This window comes from Papaver somniferum, chromosome 2 (genome assembly GCF_003573695.1).
Source record: "Papaver somniferum cultivar HN1 chromosome 2, ASM357369v1, whole genome shotgun sequence".
Lineage (NCBI taxonomy): Eukaryota > Viridiplantae > Streptophyta > Magnoliopsida > Ranunculales > Papaveraceae > Papaver > Papaver somniferum.
Window position 1 is genome coordinate 198800083 of NC_039359.1, and position 22742 is coordinate 198822824.

The window sequence follows — 22742 nt, forward strand, 5'->3', positions numbered from 1 at the left end:
CCCCAGTTATGCTTCTGTTAGATCCGATGGCTTGGCCGAATATGTGAATGTATCTTTGTGGCGTGCATTTGGAGTCTTCGGTGCACATGTACGGCTTCATGTTGAAAAATTCCTGCGGCTCGTAAAAATTCGACAGTAGTGATGTTGAAATCAGAAATAACCTGGTTGAGGGAAGTGAAAGCGTCCCATGTTGGTAGTCTCCATGTGTAGCCTACTTTCATTATATCGCTTTGAATCCACGTCCACGGGATTTGATATAAGCTTATCGTACTCTTCTGGATATTACATGATGAAAGATCCTGGATAGTGAAGTGGTAGGAATGAGAGAGTTATGTTGTTTATCATGGCTCCCTATGTTTCTTCAAGAAAATGTTTCAGCCGCGTCTCTGGAGTTATCTCATGAGTCTTTGATGGTCGTCGGGATGGACTGCGATGAGCAGACCCCAGTCGCATTTTTCTTCAGTTTCTGAAGTTGTTTTCCTCTGAGCAGGCTTGGGATCCTCCGCGGCCTTGTAAAGTGTTGAAGGCGTCTTCTGGACAGATAGGTGATGATTTTCTTGCGCTGCACCCTTGAAGAGTAGATGACCTTGTTGTGGCTATGACCTTTTGGTTGAACGTGTCTTCTGAGCTTTGACAGTGAAAGGATTTTGTGTATATCCTCAGTCCCCAAGTATGGTTTACGTGTTTCCATATTTTATGGTCAGTGGGTTGACCATGATAAAGACATCACCATCGTGCGTTCGTAATGGTGTTTTTTTACTTCTTCCACGTGGAACTTAAAATATGGAGGAGTACAGGTTACTTTTGTAGTGATTACTACTGTGGTGAAGCTCTGGCTGGTATCAACAAATGAGCGGCAACAGTTCTTGGTAGCAGATGTAATCAGAAGAGACTACATTGTCGTGGTAACAAAGTAGGTTGGCTGGAACTGTATGGGCATCCATGGAAGTAAAAGGATTGGTTGGACGCGTAAGCGAGCAAACTGTCCATGATCACGAGTTTTGGTGAGATGGATCAAAAGGCGGTCATGACTATGAAGGTTGGCTGGTTGTGATCATGATCCCTGACATGGGGAGCGTGGTGGTACGACCCTTTGCAGGAAGAAACATCGTTGAAGCAGCTTAGGCTCTTGGAAAGAATGTTGAAACTTAAGGAGCCGTTGAAGCTTCGGATTCTGGAGCAGCTTATGGAGAGAACGCTGAAGCGGAGCGGTTTCTTGAGCGAGCGTTGAAGCGGAGCGGCTGTCGGAGCGAACGTTGAAGCGGAGCCGCTGCTGGAGGACGTTGAAGTGAAGCGGCTGTTGGATCGAACGTTGAAGCGGAGTGGCTACGTTAATCAGTGTGCTGTCAAACTGGACACCCTTCAAGCGAACAATGTTTAGGAGTCCCCAGTTCCATCTATCAATCGTGCTTTCCAGGAGAGGTTGGGGTTTAGGAACGGCTTCTCTGGTTGGAAACAGCTGCTTCCCTGATGCAGTGCGGTTGAGGGCTGCGAATATGTCTTGACGCTGCGCCTACAAAATCTCACATAAGTGTTTCATCATAGACTGCACGATTTTGTGGGCGAAGTCCCTGGAAATCATGCAGCTCCTGACATGAAGAGAGTCTTTGTGAACTCAAGGGGGTTGCTGATTTTCTTTGCTTCGATTTTGGAGAAGTCGTTCCTGATATTTACGAGTGATAAAATTAGATTGTTGATTCCATTCTACTGGGCGTTCAAAGGGCAACGCTGGAAGGATGCAAGTTGTTAGCGCTGAAAGGATGCAAGCTGCTGGCGCTGGAAAGATGCAAGTTGTTAGGCTGGATCGGCTTGGAATGGGCGCTGGCTTGGCGTGGACGCTGGCTTGGATTTGGTATGGTGCGGAATGTTGGTTGGGCATGGCGCGGACTGTTGGCTTGGCATGGCGTTGGCTTGGCACGGCGCTGGCTTGGCGTGGCGCGGACTTGTTCTTGTGGGCCCAGTTGCCTCTTTCCATACGTATCTCAAATAGGAAATCATTTTCTTATTCAAATTCCAAAAGTGTTATGTGCATGAAAGGGGTTGGCTCTCCTTTTTATCTCGTATCTTTGTTCTCACGTCCTGGTGTTTAGCGGTAGCAATAAAGTGGGCAAGCGTATTCCAGCTATGTACTCCAGCGTTTCTCTTTCAATTTGTTTTCTTGTTTTGGGGCAAATCCTAGCCATAGGTATGCCTTCCATGAATCTGTAAAAATATTGTTCTTCTCTTCGCATATCACTGTAGTAGCGTCGGCTACCTCATGAATAGTGACTGGTAATCGTTATTATGCAAAGTAGGTACGTACAGGTAGGTGACTGATTCCACGAGGAACTGGGCGTTAGGGTTTCTATGAGATCCAAAAGTTGCAGGACAAGGTGACCGAAGGTCCTTCTACGGACGTGGTCAAACAACAAGAAGCGGAGGTCGAAAGGCTGTCCAAAGAGTTAGAGCTGAAACAGGCGGTCCTCCAAATGAAGAAGGACGCCTTCTTCGAGAAGAGCAAAACACCTTTGAATGCACTTCTGTCTTCTGAAATTTTTCTGTTTCGTTTTTTTTTTTTTTTTTTTTAAAGGCAAATGAAACACCTGGCTTTATGGTTTTGATTTTCTGGATTTTTGGGTTGATAGACAAGTGTTACCTTGAGGGTTTTGGATTATTATTCGGGATGAACTGTTTTAGGATGATGCCGTTTTTGGTTATGATTGTAAGTGACACAAACATTCCAGGGAAGATACGGAACCGTGAACGTTGTGTGTCGGTAGATGACATGGAATGAAACATAACATGGCTATCGGTTTTATCATTCCCGTGAAAACTTGAAATAATAAACCATGTATTTTGTCTAGGCAAGACTTACTCGTTTTTTTTTTGATCTGCTAACGAAAAATGAGTCAGGTGGAAGTCCGAGTTTTGTGAGAAGCACCGCAATCGTGGAAAGTCCCCAATCGTCCCTGAGTCACTTGATAATCAAGTCGTCAATCCCTGGGCGGATCGTTTGCTTTTAACCTCTGGGAAGTCCCCAGTCGCCCCTTGCCGTGTCATGACTGGTAATCGGGTCGTCTGGTAACTGAGTCGTCGATCCCTAAGCGGATAGTATCGGGCCGTCTGGTAGCTGAGTCGTCGATCCCTGAGCGGATCGTTTGCCTCTACCGTCCTGACATCTGGATCGAAGTATGAGATCGAGGATTGAAAATTGACATTGTAACCGAAAGACCAATCTTCCACTGTGGTCGCCAATTGTTTGAGGGTGAAAACAGTTTATGCTGGTTTCGGTAATTTCGTGTTATGTGGGTGAGAAATAAATTTAAACCCTAAACAATGTACTGCAAGGGAGTACTTTTGATTCGAGAGATCAATCTGTACAAGTCCGGTCTAAACCAAGAAATGGTCGTTCCAGACTTGCTTCGATCACAAAATGGAGGAGAAGGGTTGGTTTTAGGTAGGGAAGCGAAGAGAGTGTTGAGATCATAATAGTTGATTCTGGAAGAGTAGTTGTTTTGTGACTTGTATCAGAAAGTGGGAAGCTAAGATATGGGAAAGCTAGCAAACGTTTTCTGAGTGTTGTATGCTCCTGACCAGAACTTGTCATTCGGTGGAAATAGGTAATGCCTATTTATACAAGTCGAAGCTGGTCTCATTAAGAAATGGAAAATGGATGAGTAAATAGGAGGAGGTGGTAAACGGTAACGCTTGGAATTGATGTTCCATAAAATAAAGCGTTTCACCATTACTCCCTGTATTTACTAACCGCCTCATCCTTATGAAACTTTCTTATAACGGGCGTAGTGTAAGCCGCACGCTGTAAATCGCCAAACCAATACCCAATGAGCATCCCCCAGTTTGTGACATGCGTTGATGTCTCGAGTGTTTTCATGGAAAACATGTAGTACGTTGTTGTTGTCTGGCAAATTTATCTTGGGAGACTTGCTGGATCGGTGGTGACCTTCGACGGTCGAGATTTTGCATCTTAAGAGGAAAGGTAGCTGTTGATTATTGCAACCCTTCGTTTGGTAGCCAGTGGCATGAAATCATGATCAGTATGGCTTTAATATGGCCTAGTTTAAGCGCGTCCAAAAGTTAGGTCCAAAGGTTGCTATGCGTTAGCTGGTAACCTTGGACGGCTAAGATATGCACCTTAGATGAAAAAGTGGTCGTTGATTGTTGCAAGCCTTCATTTTGGTAGCCGCATAGGGAAGGCCGGCATGGTATGGCGCGGCAAGGTGGTTGGCATGCCATTGGCACATGTAGCATGGAATGCCTTGGCGTGGCCAAAACTAGGGTTTTGGGCCAAAGGTTACCATGCATTGTCTGTCGACCTTGGACGGCTAAGATTTGCATCTGGGATTGAAGGGTGGCCGTTGATCGTCGCACGCCTTCGTTTTGGTAGCCGCATAGGGAAGGCCGGTATGGTATGGCGTGGCAAGGTGGTTGGTATGCCATTGGCACATGTGGCATGGCATGCCTTGGCGCGGTTGGGCGTGGCCAAAACTAGGGTTTTGGGCCAAAGGTTACCATGCATTGTCTGGCGACCTTGGACGGCTAGGATTTGCATCTAGGATTGAAGGGTGGTCGTTGATCATAGCACGCCTTCGTTTTGGTAGACGCATAGGGAAGGCCGACATGGTATGGCGTGGTAAGGTGGTTGGCATGCCATTGGCGCATGTGGCATGGCATGCCTTGGCGTGGCCAAAACTAGGGTTTTAGGCCAAAGGTTACCATGCGTTGTCTGGAGACCTTGGACGGATAGGATTTGCATCTAGGATTGAAGGGTGGTCGTTGATCGTCCCACGCCTTCGTTTTGGTAGCCGCATAGGGAAGGCCGGCATGGTATGGCGCGGCAAGATGGTTGGCATGCCATTGGCACATGTGGCATGGCATGCCTTGGCGCGGTTTGGCGTGGCCAAAACTAGGGTTTGGGCCAAAGGTTACCATGCATTGTCTGGCGACCTTGGACGGCTAGGATTTGCATCTAGCATTGAAGGGTGGCCTTTGATCGTCGCACGCCTTCGTTTTGGTAGTCGCATAGGGAAGGCCGACATGGTATGGCACGACAAGGTGGTTGGCATGCCATTGGCACATGTGGAATGGCATGCCTTGGCGCGGTTTGGCGTGGCCAAAACTAGGGTTTTGGGACAAAGGTTACCATGCGTTTTTTGGCGACCTTGGACGGTTAGGATTTGCATCCAGGATGGAAGGCTGGCCGTTGATCGTCGCACGCCTTCGTTTTGGTAGCCGCATGAGGAAGGCCGATATGGTGGGGCCAAGACTAATGGCGCGGATGGCTTGGCATAGTGGGGCCAAGGGTTTGGTACGGAAGGCTTGGCATGGTGGGGCCAAGGAAAGGTGCGGTTGGCTTGGCATGGTGGGGCCAAGGGTTTGGCATTCCATTGGCGCATGGTGCGGCTAGCATGGTTGGGGCCAAGGCAAGGCGCGATTGGATTGGCATGGTGGGGCCAAGGGTTTGCATGTCATTGGCGCATGGTGTGGCTAGCATGGTTGGCATGCCTTGGCGCGGTAGACATGGCTGGCATGGTTTTCCATTGACACAGTGATGCGGCTGGCATGGTTGGCATGCCTTGGCGCGGAGATGTGGCTGGCATGGTTGGCATGCCTTGGCGCGGAGATGTGGCTGGCATGGTTGGCATGCCTTGGCGCGGAGATGTGGCCGGCATGGTTTGCCATTGGCACAGTGGTGTGGCTGGCATGGTTGGCATGCCTTGGTGCGGAGATGTGGCTGGCATGGTTTGCCATTGGCACAGTGGTGCGGATGGAATGGTTGGCATGCCTTGGCGCGAAGATGTGGCTGGCATGGTTTTCCATTGGCACAGTGGGGCCGATGGCATGGTTGGCATGCCTTGGCGTGGAGATGTGGCTGGCATGGTTTGCCATTGGCACGGTGGTGCGGCTGGCATGGTTTGCATGCCTTGGCGCGGAGATGTGGTTGGCATGGTTTTCCATTGGCACAGTGGTGCGACTGGCATGGTAGCATGAGAATTAGGGTTTGGCATAGATGATGTCGGTCAATGTTAAGGGTTCTGCCGTGGAACATGACACATAAAAAAAAGGTACCCTGGTAATTCTTACATAGGCATGCTGATCGATTCAATAAATGTGCTAATGGTCATAGTGACGTCCTGTCAGATGTGCGGTTTTACGATTTTAACCTTAAGCTAAAAACTATCATCAACACAAGTAAACATACTTCGTTGTTGTATTGTCTCGATCTCGTATCCATAGACGATACCACAAAGTGTGAACCGATTAGTTGCCTTGTCTCGACTCAGTCCATAGACAATCACTTTCAGAGAAAGGACTTATAGGTAAGAAAAGTTTTAGTTTGAGGTATATTTGGGTACCCTCGCCTTTTCAATTGGTATCAGAGAAGGCAAACACAAAAAGATCTAACCATATATGTTTGATGCGATCCAACCTATAAAACATGAGTCAAAGTACAGTTAAGCGAGAGCGAAAACTAAAGAAAGACTCAGTTAACATTTCAAAAGACATTAGAAGTTTTGATTTTAAGAAATGTTTAAAAGGGGCTTCTTCATCAAGTTCTACTTGCTCTTATGAGAATAAGTCTGAAGGTTCTCTATAGAAGATTAAGTTAAGCCATGTATTCGCAATCAATGATTCAGACTATGAAAAATCTCTTTTTGATGACGAGAATTTTTTGAGTTCTATGCTTGAGATTTCTGATGAAAGATCAAGTGTAAGAACATCTGAACTAAAGGAATTGAGCAAAAAAATTCTTATTTGTTCTAATGATCTTCTTTCAGCACTTGAAAGAGAATGAGATTTAACTTTAAAGTTTGAAAATCTCGATGAAGAGCGTAACTTGCTGAAATAAAAATTCTCACAACTACAAAGTCTTAATGACAAAGTATGTGCTAGTCTTTCTCAAGCTGAGAAAGATCGTAATGCAGCTCTTGAAAAAGTACATTTGTTGGAAGAATCTGATGTAAGGATTAACTCTCAACAAAAGAACTATGAAGAGAAAGAAGGAGAATATCTCACACGAGAAAAATGCCTTGAGGCTGATCTAGCTAGTGCTCTTGATAAAATCAAGATGTTGGTAGAAGAAAATTTAGACCTTAAAAAGTTTAATGCTAGCTCAACCAATTTAACCTCAATGTTAGAAGCAAGTAGAAATCATCGTGATACACGAGGATTGGGATATAAGGGAATATATGCTTCAAATATTAGCAAAGAGGTAAAATTCGTTAAAGCTACAAATTCTTCTAAACCAGAGGCTTCCACCGATGTAAAAGATGCTCGTATTTCTTGTAAAGAAGTAAAACCAGTCAAGCCTAAGAATTGTGTTCAACCAGCAACAATCAAAGAGAGCACTTCTGCTAATGTCAAGAAACCAACAATGTTGAACAAAGATAATAATAATAATAATAATAATAATAATAATAATAATAATAATAATAATAATAAGAAGAAGAAGAAGAAGAAGAAGAAGAAGAAGAAGAAGAAGAATCGTCGATCTCCAATGCAAGAGGATCCACAAAAAGGTAACATTAAAACTCAGACTTCGTATGTTACTAAGCAATGTTGTTATTGTGGTAATAAAGGGCATGTGGAATGGGGATGCAAGATTCGTAAGATAAAAGATACACTTTATTTTTTATCAAAAGAATTGGCTAAGATTGCTCCCCAAAGGAGCTCAGATCAGTATTGTCCTAAGTTTAGGAAAAAGAATTATTATAATGATGGTTCAAATTTTGCATATCACTCGACAAGGTAGTTTCATAAGAGACCCAATTATAGAAAGAGAGATGACTTTTTAATGCAAAAACAAGATCTGATGTTCCAAATTGGAGGAAGGGTGTTTCAAAAAATATTCAAAAGGACAATGATCCTAATGGTATGAAGGAGAAAGCTGCTCCTGCAAAACCAAACTCTAAATGGGTCCCGATGTCCTCCATAGCCAAGAAGGGACCAACAGTTAGTCACAAGAATGACTCTCAACTGTTAATTGTTGGTGACAATAATTATACGAATCTTCTCGAAAGACTAAAGAAAGACATCATGTCTGAAATGTCTTGTACTAGTAAACGTTTTGATAATGACACTCTTCATCACAAGTCAAAGAAAAACAAGAGATGGAACAAGAGAAAACAAACCAAGCAAGAGGTCAAGAATGATGATTCATTATTAGTCACTCGTGACGAACAAGACAAGGATCAACTCAACACAACCTAGTTGTGTTAGAATGTGCATGATCACCTTAGTGCTCAATCTTTTTAAAGGTGAGGAAGTACATGAAAAACTGAACACATGATCTCTCGGTTATTATATGACTAATTAACATCTTTAGAAGATTTCTTTTCTTCTATACTAATACTTTCTCTATATATATTTGAGTTTTTGATATAGACGGTAATTGTGAGTTTATGATGTTGATATCTATTGATCATATATGTGTAGCTCTTGTTTTTACGGTTAAAACGAGCCAAAAATCACTGAATTCAGACATCGTATGCAAAAACAGTTTAGTGTTGTGATCTGTCACAAGTAACACTTGGGGTACCGATCCTAGTGATATGTGCAATATGGGGAACCGATCCTAGTAAGAGGTCCCCATACGAAGAAGTGTAAAACTGTTTTGCCCATAACTTCTTCGTCCGAACTCGGAATGACCTCATTCTTTTTGCGTTGTTTTCGAAATTTAATTCCCTACACGATAGAGGTAATTTCAATACTTGATTCTTTAATGAATATTTATGGTGTATTGCGTTTGTGTTTGTGGGATGTTTATTTTCGGTTTTACTACCTTGATATTCGATCTCATAATGTTGTGAACCCTTGTGGTTTGGGTGAATTTTTGATTTAGAAGGAGTAAGTTCTAGCCCATGTTGGTAGGCTTTATCAAAGAATCATGAGGGATCTTGTTCTAACTGAGGATGTCATAGATGATGATGATGATGAGGAGGAGGAGGAGGAGGAGGAAGAAGATGAAACATTGTTTAACTATAACAAACAATATGCGAAAAAGTCACAATATGTTGAATCGGTTTTGGTTTAGCATAAAAGCATATGTGTTTCAGCGGTTTTCAACTTTTGCTTGCAATTGTTAAAACCGATTTTCAACCTTTCTCTGGTAAAGGTTGGTTGTTGTTATTCTTTTTTTTTTTTTGTATAAGGATGACAACATGATGATATTTCAATATAAATTCTCCCTGGAAGAAGATGCAAACATTTTGAAGAAGTGGATGCGAAATTTGAGGTAACAATGTTGTTAGTTAATTGTTTTCCTGTTTAAGAAAAGCCTGATTTTTATTTCATATATATTTTGCTTTTGCTTAACAAAATTTCGGTACAATTGATGTTTTATTCCATTATGTGTGTACGGACGTGTGTGTGATTCAACCGATTCCGGTTAAGAAAAACTATTGTTATCTTGCTTTATTGTGTGGTATCAATTGTTTAGGCTTACAAAATTTCGGTGCAATTGCGGTGTTTTAATGCTTATGTTGATTCAATTGCTTCCGGTTGAGGTGAATAGTTTTGCAAGTTGATTTATTTGGTTTGTATGGATTAACGAAAGAAAAAGTTTACGGGATGAGTTGTTTAGTCCAATTTGATTCTGGATAAGAGAATCTAAGTTTATCTTAGTTAAACTTATCAAAGTGGAGGTTTCGGTTAATCAAGTCTAATCGAATGCCTTAACAATAAATACTAGTTAACTAACCTAGTACTTGTCTTGTTTAAAACTTAAAGGTCTAAGTTATATGGATAACTAGAACCTGATGAGAGAAATAGAGTTATTTTTATTTTGGTCTTATTGAATGAAGCATACAATCAGTTTAGCAAAGGGACTAAGTTGCTTAGTTGATTTTTAGTTTGCTAAACTAAATTGGGAAAATTGCTTCGGGCAATTGTTTCCTTGATAACATATCAAAACATATTACTTTGTAGTTCCGGTTTGATATTGGTTATCAAAAATGGTGTGTGGAACCCTTGTGCTTAACTTTATAGGTTTGTGAGTCTATTTTGAGATTTGTAAGATTCTTTTCGTGTTGTCCTTTATTTTTTCGTTTTTTTGTCATTTTTTGACAAAAAGAGGGAGAAATATATGGAGTAAACAAGCGATACTGGTATTGATTTTATATTAATTGGTATCACTAAGGAAAAGAACAATTGTGCTTAAACGTTTATCTAATGAAAGAGTGAAAGCATGGACTAAGAGGGAGTAGCATATCATATTAATTGGTATAACAAAGACGTGCGGATTGATGAAATATACCTATCTCGCCTTTAGGGGGATATTAGCTTTGTCATTATAATGTCAACAACGGCATTTAAGGATTGAATGAATGCAGGTTATTGTGTAGTTGAATTCGGGAATCAAGCGTATGTGTAATGAATTCTTGTAATTTGTTTATCCATATGATTGGCAAAGGGGGAGATTGTTAGAGCATAGCTCGGTTGAACCCACCAAGCGTTGGTATGTCAAGTTTGTTTGTCATATTTTAGTGAATCAAAACTCATTTTAAGAGTCGCTTGATTATGTACTAGAGTCAAATTCGTACAGGTTAGCTTGAAAGTGTTAGGATATAAGACATTACAAGTATTGTGAAGACTTGAAGAAGTGAATAAGTAAGAAGCTACAACGATAACATCATCCTTCCACTTGAGGTTAGTGATATTTGAATTGAACTGTTTCATTCCCTAACGTATCTTTCAAGTCGTGCATATTGAAAACGGAACTGCGAAGCATGAACACTCTAGATAGACATAGTACTAAGGAATACAATACGAGGTTTACTGTTTAACCATTAAACTTTGTAAATAAGACATCGACGTAATCGTTTAAATGCTATTGTGATTATGTATGGGTTTGAGGTAAGGATTTCATCCTAGGAAACAATGTTTTACATGTGTTTTAAGGAAGTAAGTTCATAAACTTGTTTATGAATCGAAAAGGAAATCGCCAGGCGTTATTGGGATTGTTATTCATTGCATATCTTGTGAACATCCAATATGTGTGATTTAGTATAACCGTTCACGACTTGTTTGTGTTCTTGGTAAAACTTATTCACAAAGGCCTGACTTATGTATTGGTATGACTTTTATTAGTGAAACCGATCTTAAGTAATAACCTGAGATGGTATGATCTAGTTTGTGATTTGTTTGACCGAATCTAGGTAATGGGGAACCGATCCTATGAAGAGGTACAACACATCACAAAGGGGAATCTATCCTTGTATGAGGTGCAGCAAGTTTGTAGCGGAAAAGGGAACCGATCATATGGACACATGCAACACGTTTTTAGGCAAAGGGGAACCGATCCTATGGACATGTGCAACACATATGAGTTAGATACCATATATATGTGGGGAACCGATCCTAGTACCCAGTCAACCGAATTTTGGAAAGCTATTGTGACTATGCACAGTACTTATATGGAGGTAGAACCAAAACTTGTTTTGGTAGAACCGTTAAACCCATGATTTGTGATTGAGTGTTTCTTAATCAATCGCATAGTTTTTGAAAGTCAAATGAACCAATTCTAAACTTGTTTGTAAGTGTGGCAAATCGGTTTCAAGGTTGTAAGTATGAAAGAGGACTTACAAAGTAAGGATGTCGGCATACTTTGAACACGTACAGTAATGTTTATCTTTTATAGCTACAGGAAGAAAATCCCAGGATCAAAATATAAATAAGTTAAGAATATTTTAATTAAGGTTGTTAATTTTATTTTAGGAAAATGAGAATTAGTAATGTACATTTACTAGTTGAGATTTTCCGGAGAGATTTTCGGTCATTATTTTGGACAGAGCATTTCCAGGAATTATGGAAACCGAATTTGGAATATATTGAATATCTTTGAGAATATTTCGGTTTTGGAAATTCCTTGGTGTCCAAACTTTATTGTCTATAAATACTTGAAGTTTGTGATCCTAGCAAACTAATCCTTCGTGACAGCAAACTTCCTCGGCTGTGTTGTTACTGGTACAGCCGCCTGTTCGGAGAGGGGAGTAACCTAATTAGGCGAAATATCTTACGACCGCTCATTTTAAAGTCTTCTTTGGGATTGAGAAGCTTTACGAGTACCGTTGGTGGGAAACTAGATAATTCCGGTTTATCTTGTGTTTTCGATTGATTTGATTTACTAACTGTGGTTGAACTTTGATTGCACCTAGTTTGTTTATACTTGAGAATCTTCTCTTCTGATATAAGATTCAATCAAACTATATCGAAGTTTCGACAGGGATCTTTAGACTGTTGTTAGTGCTAAAGACGATCTTGTGATAATCTATTGTTAACAGACTCCGTTCTGTGCGTGATTGATCACAAGAGATTCAAGTTGTTGTGTACAGGTGTTTATTGAAGATCTAAGAAGATTTGAAGACAAAGAATATATTGAAGATTTTTAATTTGGGGTTCATAATCTTTGGTGTGCAAAATACTTGTTTCGGTATAAGAGGATCCAACTATAATAGGTTTATCGTTGTGGTAGATTTGATTGATTAGTTGTGTAGATCGGCATCAATACAATTCTTTGTGATTAAAAGTATTGATTGCAAAATCTTAAAAATTACTTCGGTGATTGAACATAAGATAGATCTAAGAACCTGACGAAGGAGTTTATGTTAAGATAAACATAAGCCTTTCTCCGACTCACATCACTTGGTTGAATAAAGTTGATACCAAACAGATTTATTGTTTCGTTACTGTTTGGAATACGAACCAAAGAAATTGTTCCAAGTACGTGACTTATTCATAAGTTGGAGGCGGAATACAGATGGAACTAGGTGAACTATAGGTTTAGTTGCTTGGTCTCAACTATACGAAGTTAGGTTTAACTTTATTTTGTAGCGGCTTAATCCTGAGAGTATTCAATTCTGGACAAGGCCCCGGGTTTTTTCTGCATTTGCGGTTTCCTCGTTAACAAAATCTTGTTGTGTCATTTACTTTATATTTCCGCATTATAATTGTTCTATTATAATTAAAGTAAATTAAACAAACGTTAATTCCTATTTACTTGATAAACAATCCTATTGTGTTTGGTTAAGTCCGAACCTTTTTATCAAGTAAACTGTAGATGGGGAAAAACGATTTGCCGGTTTTTAAGGAATTGGGGAGACGACCGTGCGGAGGAAGTTCCTTGAACCGAGCAAAATGTTTAACCTCACACAGATGCACTGCAAGAAGGGAGTGCTTTAAGTTCGAGAGATCAGTTTGTAGGATTCCGGCCTAAACCAAGACAATGGCCGTTCTAGAGTCAATTCGGTCACAAGAGAGGATGGGTCGATCTGTAGGAGGGAAGCTGAGAAATGTGTGAGATCAATGGTGATCAAAGATTGTAGGCGTGTTGTGTATTCTGCATGGAGAAATAAGATAAGTTCTGATTGATTGAATTTTGCTCTGTTGAGAGTAATCGCTCAGACGTTGAGTTCTTAATCTCTTGTTGTATGTTTGACGAAAGATTGTCTGTTGTTTCAATCATGATTCAGAGACTTATTTATACTGCAAGAATTGTAGACACCTTGATCCCATGAAGTTGATAAGTGCATATTTCACATATATTTGGTGTCAAATCCATGCTAGTAATTGTTATCTTTCTGGTGAATTATTGTACTTTTCTTGTATTTGTCTTTCATTAGGAAAATCATCCGAAAAGAATTGAAAATAGTTACAAAAATGAAGTCACAAGTGAAGAAGGGCCAAAGACCCAGTGGAACTCGTTCAAATGGAGGATTTCTAGTTATCATTTTGTAGACGACGAGAGGACGAAGTCACTGGCGAAAGAACGAAGTCATTCTGAGTTCATATGAAAAATTTATGAGCAAAAACAAGAACTTAGAAGATTAAAAGGGCAAAATGGTCATTTTCAAAGACAAGAGCTATTGGCACCCCACTGTGAGTTAAGGGGAAGTCATTTTACTAAGGGGATGACTATTGTTAAGGACACCAACCATTTTACTAGGGGTACCTTGGTCTTCTTCCCCAACTCAATAAAAAAAACTCAATGGAGGTTTGGTTTCCGGGAACCATTGTTGCTGACGATGGAGTTTGGAGATTAACAGGGAGTGGTGATTGATGGAGTTGTTCGGAGATTAAAGGAAATGGGTTTTGAGCTCGTCTTGGAAGTGAACGTTGCTGCCATTGTGGATGATGGCATCGCTGGCGAGAGTTGAGCTCTAGTTGGTTTGGAACTGGACAGAGCTTGAAGATGTTAGAATCTAAATAAGATTGTTCTGCTGCTCGGGTTGTGGACAAGACTCGATATGGAGTTGCTCTTGGCAGTAATGGGTTGTTCGAGGTGAAGGTTCCCGTGAAGGAGTTTAGTTGGAGTTAGTCTGCTGTCGAGAGAGACTGGCAGTTGAGCTCGTGAACGATGGTGGGGATCAATGGAGCTGTTGGTTAATGCCATTATCGTGTGAAGTCGGTGATTGTTGGGAAGATAGATAGTGGAAGAGACGAGATGGAGTTGAACTTGCCAGTGGTGGTGATTATCGGGCAATGAAGATTGATTGAACAAGTTAATGGTTATGCTGTTAATGATGATCACGCTCGGTGGTTGTAGTGGGCTCGATGGCTGGTGACTGATGGATATGGAAAGCTCGAGTACAACAGAGATGAACGAGAAGTCGTGGAAGGTAGGGAAGAGGCGTGTTGCATCTGAGGTTATGGAACCAGTTTTCTTAACCGGAAAAACCTAGCTTCTCGCTGAGATAAGAACAGAGAAGATTCCCGAAGTAACTGAAAATATTTACGCGGATTGGAAACATGGGAATTTAGTACAACATCGAACATCGAGTTGGATGTATTATTAATCTAAGAGAAGACACAGTGGTTCATCCTAGTTCCACTGGAATCCAAGCCGCTGAAAAACCATGCTCACGTTGTTAGATTACCTAGTGACGCACCAGATCACTGTCACTTATTCTTTGATAACCTTAAACTCTACTCACCGACTTTGCATCCTTATCAAATAAGGAATTATCGGTCACTTAGGTTTGGCGGATGCCTATATAAGGCTCAGTTCCGAGAAGGAAAATATACAACTTGGTGGAGAGAAAAATACAGAAAAAAGAAAGTGACGAAAAGCTTTATTTATTTATTTTATTATACTTTTTTTTATAAGCAAAGGTCTTCAAAAAGGCTAATGGTCCTCCTCAAACATGGGATTTAGACCAGTACATGGAAGAATTGTTTTGTTTTTTCCATTGAGCAAGCTCATGAGCAACAGAATTACAACTTCTAGGCTGAAAACTAAAGATACAAGCAGATAATTTAGAAGAAAAAAAGAGAATGTCTTTAAAGATAGCATCCGTCTTAGAGTCTCCATCGAAATTCCCAGCTGAAAATTGATCGATGAGTGCTTTCGCATCACTTTCTACAATGATATGAGAGAGATGTTGTTCCACAACTTTCTTCAGAAATGCCCAGATGGCCCTTGCTTCAGCTTCTTCAGCAGAGTGAACATCAAAGACTAAGGAGGCACAAAAGGTTGCTTTTCTTGAGAAATCACGCATCACATACCCTGCACCATTATCTCCAGAGATATCATCAAAGGCACCATCAATATTGCATTTAATCCAACCAAAATAATGAGGCATCCATTTATCACTAATACTGACATGTATGGTGGAGGGAGTGGTCAAACTAGGATTTCTAGAATTCCTAGTAAGGAGCATAGCTCTAGCTCTAGCTAAGACAGCAGTGAAGTTTTCTCTAATTCCTTGGAAAATGAAGTTGTTTCTATTGGTCCAGAGAGATCATAAGATAGCCACAAAGAGACATTGATTATCCTCAGACAATTTAGACTGATGGTCAGTTAACCAGAAAAGAAGACAATCTAAAAAAGGTTTATTCTGAAAAAATTGAGTATTAATGTTGAAATCAGAAATGAACCAAACTCTACTGGCAAAGGGGCAAGTGACGAAAGCATGCATAATAGTTTCCTGAGGATCAGAACACCTAGGACAATTCACACTATGCATAAGCACTCTAGTATGGAGGATGGTTCTGGAGGGAAAGGCATTTCTAGCTGCTCTAGATAAAAATACCTGAATTATGTAAGGCACTTTAACTTTCCAAACGCACTTCCAAATATTTTTACAAGGGGAAGGCCTAAGGCTTCTGAGCCCCAAGTAGGTAGATTTAGAAGAAAATTTTCCATTCTTTGAAAGATCCCAAGCCCTCATATCAGGAGTGCAAAGCTGGTTTAAGGGAATGGAGATAATCTTCTGAACAGAAGCATTATCAAAATGGGTGTTTAGTCTAGACACATCCCAACTTCTGGATTGGGAATCAATGAAATAAGCAACTTTAATACTAGGATCAGGAGGAACAAGAGGGTTGGGTGTGGCAGAACCCTGAGAGGGAATCCATTTATCACACCATGGGTCAATAAATTGACCATCCCCAACAATACAAGAAATAAAAGGTTTTATAAGCTCCTTAATAGCATGCAGGCACTTCCAAGTCCAAGAACATTTAGCACTACACTTAGCATTCAAAAAATCAGTTTTAAGAAGATATTTTCCCTTAAGAACAGAGGACAGAAGACAATTAGGATTTTCCAGGATTCTCCAGGAATTCCTAGCAAGCATTGCTAGGTTGTTTAACTCAGCCTTCCTGAACCCCGAACCTCCTTCAGCTTTAGGGGAACATAAAATGTCCCAGCCTAGAAGGTGCAACTTTCTATCATTGGGATCTAAATTTTCACCCCACCAGAATTTACAGAGGTGAGAGTCCATCTGTTTACAAAGGTGTTTAGGGATAAGAAAGGCTCTCATTTGAAAAGGAGGGATAACTTGAACAATGTGCTTGATCAGAGTAGTCCTAGCAGCTTGGGATAAGAGCTTGTGAAGCCAGATAGAGATCCTGGCATCAATGGCTTGGAGAATACCCATATGTGTCTGGATTTTTGAATCTTGGAAAACAGTAGGTGTTCTAAGATATTTTTCTCCTAAATCCCTGCTTTGGATATCTAAAATATTAGCCAAAATGGCTTTCCTATGTTCAGGAATTTTCCTACTAAACAAAATACCAGATTTTTCAAAATTGATTTCTTTCCCAGAAGCAAGGCAGTATTTTTGAAGATAGTCTTTTATGACATGAAAGTTTTTTTCAGTAGCTTTTGAAAACAAAAGAGAATCATCAGCAAACATGGGATGGATCATTTCAGGAGCCTCTTTACAGACTCTTATGCCTTCTAAAGTACCCTTTTTGGAGGCTATCAATGTAAGAAAATAGGGCTTCAGAACAAATGATATAAAGATAGGGAGATAAAGGATCACCCTGTCTTAGACCTCTTTCAGTTTGGAAAAAAACATGTAGGGCTACCATTAAGCAGGACAGAATAAGACACAGTGGAGATACACTGGTTTATCAGATTAACCCAATGATTAGACAAACCCATTTTAGTTAAGACTTTCTCAAGAAAATCCCACTCAATCTTATCATAGGCCTTAGACATGTCAAGTTTGATGGCTGCAATGCCCTCAACTTTATCATTATGATTGACAACATATATGGCCTCATTAGCAAGCAAAATGTTATTAGAGATACTCCTCTTAGGGATAAAAGCACTTTGGTTTTGGGAAATAATATTGTTCATAAAAGGTTTCAGGTCTATTAGCCAGAGTTTTTGAAAGGTTTTTATAAATAAAATTACATAGGCCAATAGGCCTATACTGGGTTACCAATTCAGCAAGAGGGACTTTTGGAATGAGAGCTATGTTGGTATAATTAAAAACCTTGGCAATGTTACCAGTTCTAAAGCAGGTTTGAGCCATATAAACAACATCTTCTCCCACAATGTCCCAGTGCTTTTGATAAAAGAGGCCTGTAAAGCCATCAGGACTAGGATCCTTCTCCCCCCCCCCCCCCCCCCCAGCCACACACACACACACACACACACACCCCACCCCCTCCCCATTTGGAAGACAACATTCTTTATTTCCTCTGGAGTCCGAGGAAAATTTAAGGAGGCATTATCTTCTACAGAGAACTTAACAGGAAGATCAGCAAGAATTTCATCTTGAAATTGCTGAGGATGGGTGGAATAAAGATTTTTGAAATAATCTATGAAAGAATCTCTAATACTATCTCTATCAGTTAGAATAGTATTCAAGGAGTTCTTTATCCAGCTAATAGTATTTCTTTTTCTTCTAAAGAGAGTTACTCTATGAAAATATGGTGAATTTATGTCACCTTCCAAGAAACAGACTTCTCTAGATTTGTCCTTCCAATATAACTCCTCCAGGTTGTACAGATACTCCAACCTGGCTTTCAGTCTAGAAGTGTTATTAGTATCAGTAGGATTAAGAGTTTGAAGGTCAGCTAATTCTTTTCTAATGGTATATATATATTAGTCTGTATATTACCAAAAGAAGACTTATTCCAATCTCTTAGGCCTTTCTTTGTGCTTAAGAGCTTGGCTTTAAGTTTGTAGGCAGGGGAACCTACCACATTAACAGACCAAGCATTAGGTATAATATCTCTACAAGTAGGATCCTCTATCCACATGGCCATAAAATGAAAAGGTCTAGGCATACTAATATCCTCATAGTTAAACCCTATATGCATGGGGAAATGGTCAGAAGAATCCCTAGGAAGGTTATTGACACACAGTTTAGGAAAAAGATCTTCAGCAGTTTGATTAATAAGACATCTATGTAATCTTTCAAGAATCAAATCAGAACCTTGTTGCATATTAGACCAAGTGAATCTTGGTCCAGAAAAACCAGGGTCATGGAGATTAAAGACAGAACAAAAATTTCTGAGATTTTCAAAATCAGGGTCATCTACTTTTAAGCCTTCATTTTTATCTTCAGTACCTAAGAGGGCATTAAAGTCTCCTATAAAGAAAATAGGCTCATCTAAAGGGACATTTATCTTTTGACATTGTTGTTCCCAAAAGGCTTGTCTTAGACTACTGTTAGGTTCACCATACATAAAATGAATATGACAGGTCTTTGAATGGATTATATCAGTAGTAGTAACATAGATGCCCCTCAGACTGGAGGAAATAATGTTGAGGTGTACTTCCTTTTTCTAAGCAAGGGCAAGACTACCACTTCTCCCAACACTTGGAACATTAAAGGTACAGGGAAATCCCATATTTCTTAGTTTACTAGCTGCCATGTCTTTGTTCATTTTGGTCTCAGAATGGAAAATAATATCTGGGTTGACATTCTTACATAGAAGACTATGCTCCTTGTTAGCAGATTTTTTACCAAAGCCCCTAAGGTTCCAAGCAATCATGTTGATATTATTGACAGGAAAATGATTTTGGTATTATGAGCAGTGTCAATGAGGAGATGGAAAGGGTTGATTTACCTGAGTGGTAGGGTAATATCCACCACCAAGAGAAGCATTGGTACCCTCACCACTTTGAGAGTCGGACTGGGAGGAATCGGGACTAAAACTAGCAGCATTGAGAGGAGAATTATTGCAGACACCATTGTTGCTTGGGGAATTGTCAGCAGGTACATTGTATCTCCCAAAAGAGTTAAAAACTGGTTGGGTATTGAACGAGCAAGTACAAAGGTCAATGGCTGGTAGTTCTCCCAATTTGGTGATTGGAGGGCAGAGCTGAGCATAATCAGGTTCAGTAGAAGTTTGTTCTTCAGGAATAACCATTATATTATCCAAAATTGAATTAGCTCTAGTTTGTTTTCGTAAATCAGCTCTTGGGTTAGTCTTCCTTTTGAGGTTTGCTAGAACATCTTGCTCAACAGTATTAGTTGTTCCTCTAGTGATGATTGGATTGGTATTTGGCAGAGCAGCAGTTTTGAATCTTCTTAAGGAATTAGAGGTACGAATCAGACCACTGGGTGTTGACTCTGATCCAGAGATAGAAGCAGCAACTGTGACATTTTGAGTAGTAATCTGTTTTAGCACAATTGGAAAACCATTTTCCAACTGGGTCAAATGTTTTTGAACCGGACCAACATCAAAGATCTTCAGAATATTGGATCTGTTAATAAACGGGCCCATTTGGAAAGTATTAGATAAGATCTTTCGAATAGAGTTTTCTATTCTTTGATCAATAGCTTCTGCTTTCCTTTATTGCACACTTCAATAGTAGTAGTTTCAATTTGTGTTTCTGGTATAACTTCAGATTATTGCATAACAATATCAGTGATAGCAGCAGCTGATGGAACTGCTTGCTTGGTTGTAGAAGGAATCATTAACTTTGAGACAGCTGGGAGAGTATAATTGCTGCAAGACGCATCAAGCTCTTTGATCTTTTTTTGCTTTAAAAGCCAAGTAGGGCAGTTACAATCTTTGTGATCCAGAATGCGACAAGAGGTGCATAAATACCTAGGAACTTTGATATGCCTGCATTCAATCAGAAACGGTTCCCTTCTACCACTTGTGAATAGAGGAATGCATGTTGGTAAAGCATTTTGGACTTGGATTCCAATGCAAACTTTAACATTCTTCCTGAGAGGGTGTTTTCCAAAGGGATTTTGAGCTTCAAGTAGTTCCCCCATGCTGAGAGTTAGTTTTTGAAGATCCTCAAATTATGTGTATTCGTTCGGAATGTTGCATAAGATGAACCACATGATTTCCTCATCAAAAGTGAGTTGATGATTTGGAGGCCAACCTTCTACCGGAACAACTCTTAGCACCATTAGATAACCGCAGACAAACCAAGGTTTTTGAGAATTGATCCTATTAAAATCCTCTTAGGATAAGTAACGGATGAGAATTTTGTTTCGTTGACCATTGAAGGTAGTTATGGTTGGGTGTTGAGCTAAAGTCCAGTTATTACAAATGCAGAACCTGATTGAAGAAGTTGGGATCAAAGTCTCACAAAAAACATATCCCACCATACACCATTTCCAATTGGTCTCAGCTTCGGAAAGGACTACTTTTTTATCAATGAAAACTGGTTTATCAAGTGAAGATGGTAAGGTTAATTTCTCAGACATTTGGACATAAAGGGTTTGAATTTCTTGGTTAAGGCTTTGAGTATCTTCAGAGGGGAATTCCGTCTTTAAAGAGAGATGGATATATATGAAAATGGGATGATGGACATCAGTTTTCCAAATAACTAATATAAAATGAAGCTGCAGAGAAAGGAGTCTCTTATGAGAACTGTTTTGATATTGGATACAGACAATGTAGGTGAGAGAGAGACAGGGAGAGTTTGTTTGTTTATGAGTTTAAACCTTAAAAATGGAATGAGAAATTTGTTGACTATGGATTGGAAAACTTTCAGGATATATTTGGTGTAAAGTAGTTATTGTTATACTGCAAGACTTACTTTGGGGGAGAGGGATAACATAAGGAGCGTCCTTTTCATATCTTTGCTTTATTTGCATTATCCCAGTAGAGACATTCATGTGAGCATTATGAGACAGAAACCACATATGGACAAACCCAATAATACTTTGTTGAGGTTTTTGTTGTAGGTAAGCTTGGGGGTACATGACGTAGTTTGTGGTAGTTGGGTATTTATCATGTTTGTCTCTACTTGGGCTGACGTTTATACCATGTTGCAAACAGCCAAATGGAGTAATGGTAGAAAATTGGAGGGAAAAATCGTATTTAAGTGGGTGGCTATGGGTTGATTGTAAAAGGTCCGTCAAGTCGTTTGGCTTAGAGGTAGAACTAGTAACGCATCTGCCCATTATACCCCAAACCGCAATGGTGCCTCTCAACTGATGTTGCATTTCTAGTCTGCATAAAACAAAAAATGTCAATTAGACCCCAAATAGCAATCTCAAAGTTTGGTGACCTACCAACACCTCCCTTAATAGCAGTTTTGTGGGATATAGAAGTAATAATGGGGTTTAAGCGTTGAAAATAGGTCTTGACAGGGTAATGATGTTCATTAGGGTGAAGGGGTACGCATGGCTTTGATTGGGCATGGTAAAAAAAGAGACATGACGGTTAACTAAGCGTCATAAATGAAATTGAATAGGATCAAATGGGTAATTAAGGGGGTGATTAGCAGAGAGATTATTATTTTCAAGATAAAACTTTACAGAAGAGGAAAGGTTTAGGTTTATATTTGGAAAACCAATTTTAGAGAATGGATGATTTTCCTGGCCAAAATCCATCAAAATCCTATGGTAATCATCCTTGTACCACCAGAAACGCCTGAATATTCCCTAGCAAAATCACTACTCCCTTCGTTGAGTCTGAATGAGTTGCAGAGGTCGAGAGATGAAGCACAATCAGAAATTGATCATCAAATTCAAGACCAAGAACATCAACGAGACAAAGAAGAAGCTGCTCGTATACGAAGAGAGCGAAGAGTTGAGGCTCTCTATGCTGCATGGCTACCCAAATTTTTAGAATGGCGAGAGAAAAAAGATAAGGAATGGGCTGAGAAGTATGCCATGACCCCAAGATATGGAAGTGCAACAGAGAGTGATTCCGAGGATTCTTATGGCTTTGAGTATGATATAGAGGAGGTGAACACCAGTTATCTTAAAATTGAGGCTGCAGAGGATAAATGCAAGATGGATGCGTAACATGATAAACAGTTGAGGAACCGATTCGATTACGAACTCGCCAACCCCAAGATCTTTGCACGCGCCATGAGTGAAGGTGATCCAAGCAGGGTAAGAGTAATCCGACGCATTGCCAATTTGGATGATGAGGAAACTGAAGATGGAGAGGGAGAGGAAGAAGGTGATAGGGATGAAGAATCGTCTTCCAGTGGGACTTCACCTGCACCATCTGACATTGATGACAGTGAGCGTTATGAAGAGGAGGGATGGGATACTGATGAAGATGATTGGTGGTAATCTCTTCAG

General features: G+C 40.1%; 1 protein-coding gene across 1 annotated transcript; it reads right to left on the minus strand.

Annotated features, from left to right (window-relative positions):
• Positions 1-15131: 15131 nt before the first annotated feature.
• LOC113352568 lies at positions 15132-18921 on the minus strand. The gene is made up of 5 exons (XM_026596378.1): positions 18351-18921; positions 17296-17595; positions 16026-17197; positions 15775-15830; positions 15132-15717 (listed from the first exon to the last, which is right to left on the minus strand). Exons 1-5 carry the CDS (start codon positions 18919-18921, stop codon positions 15132-15134), a joined length of 2685 nt encoding a protein of 894 aa, XP_026452163.1.
• Positions 18922-22742: the final 3821 nt, after the last annotated feature.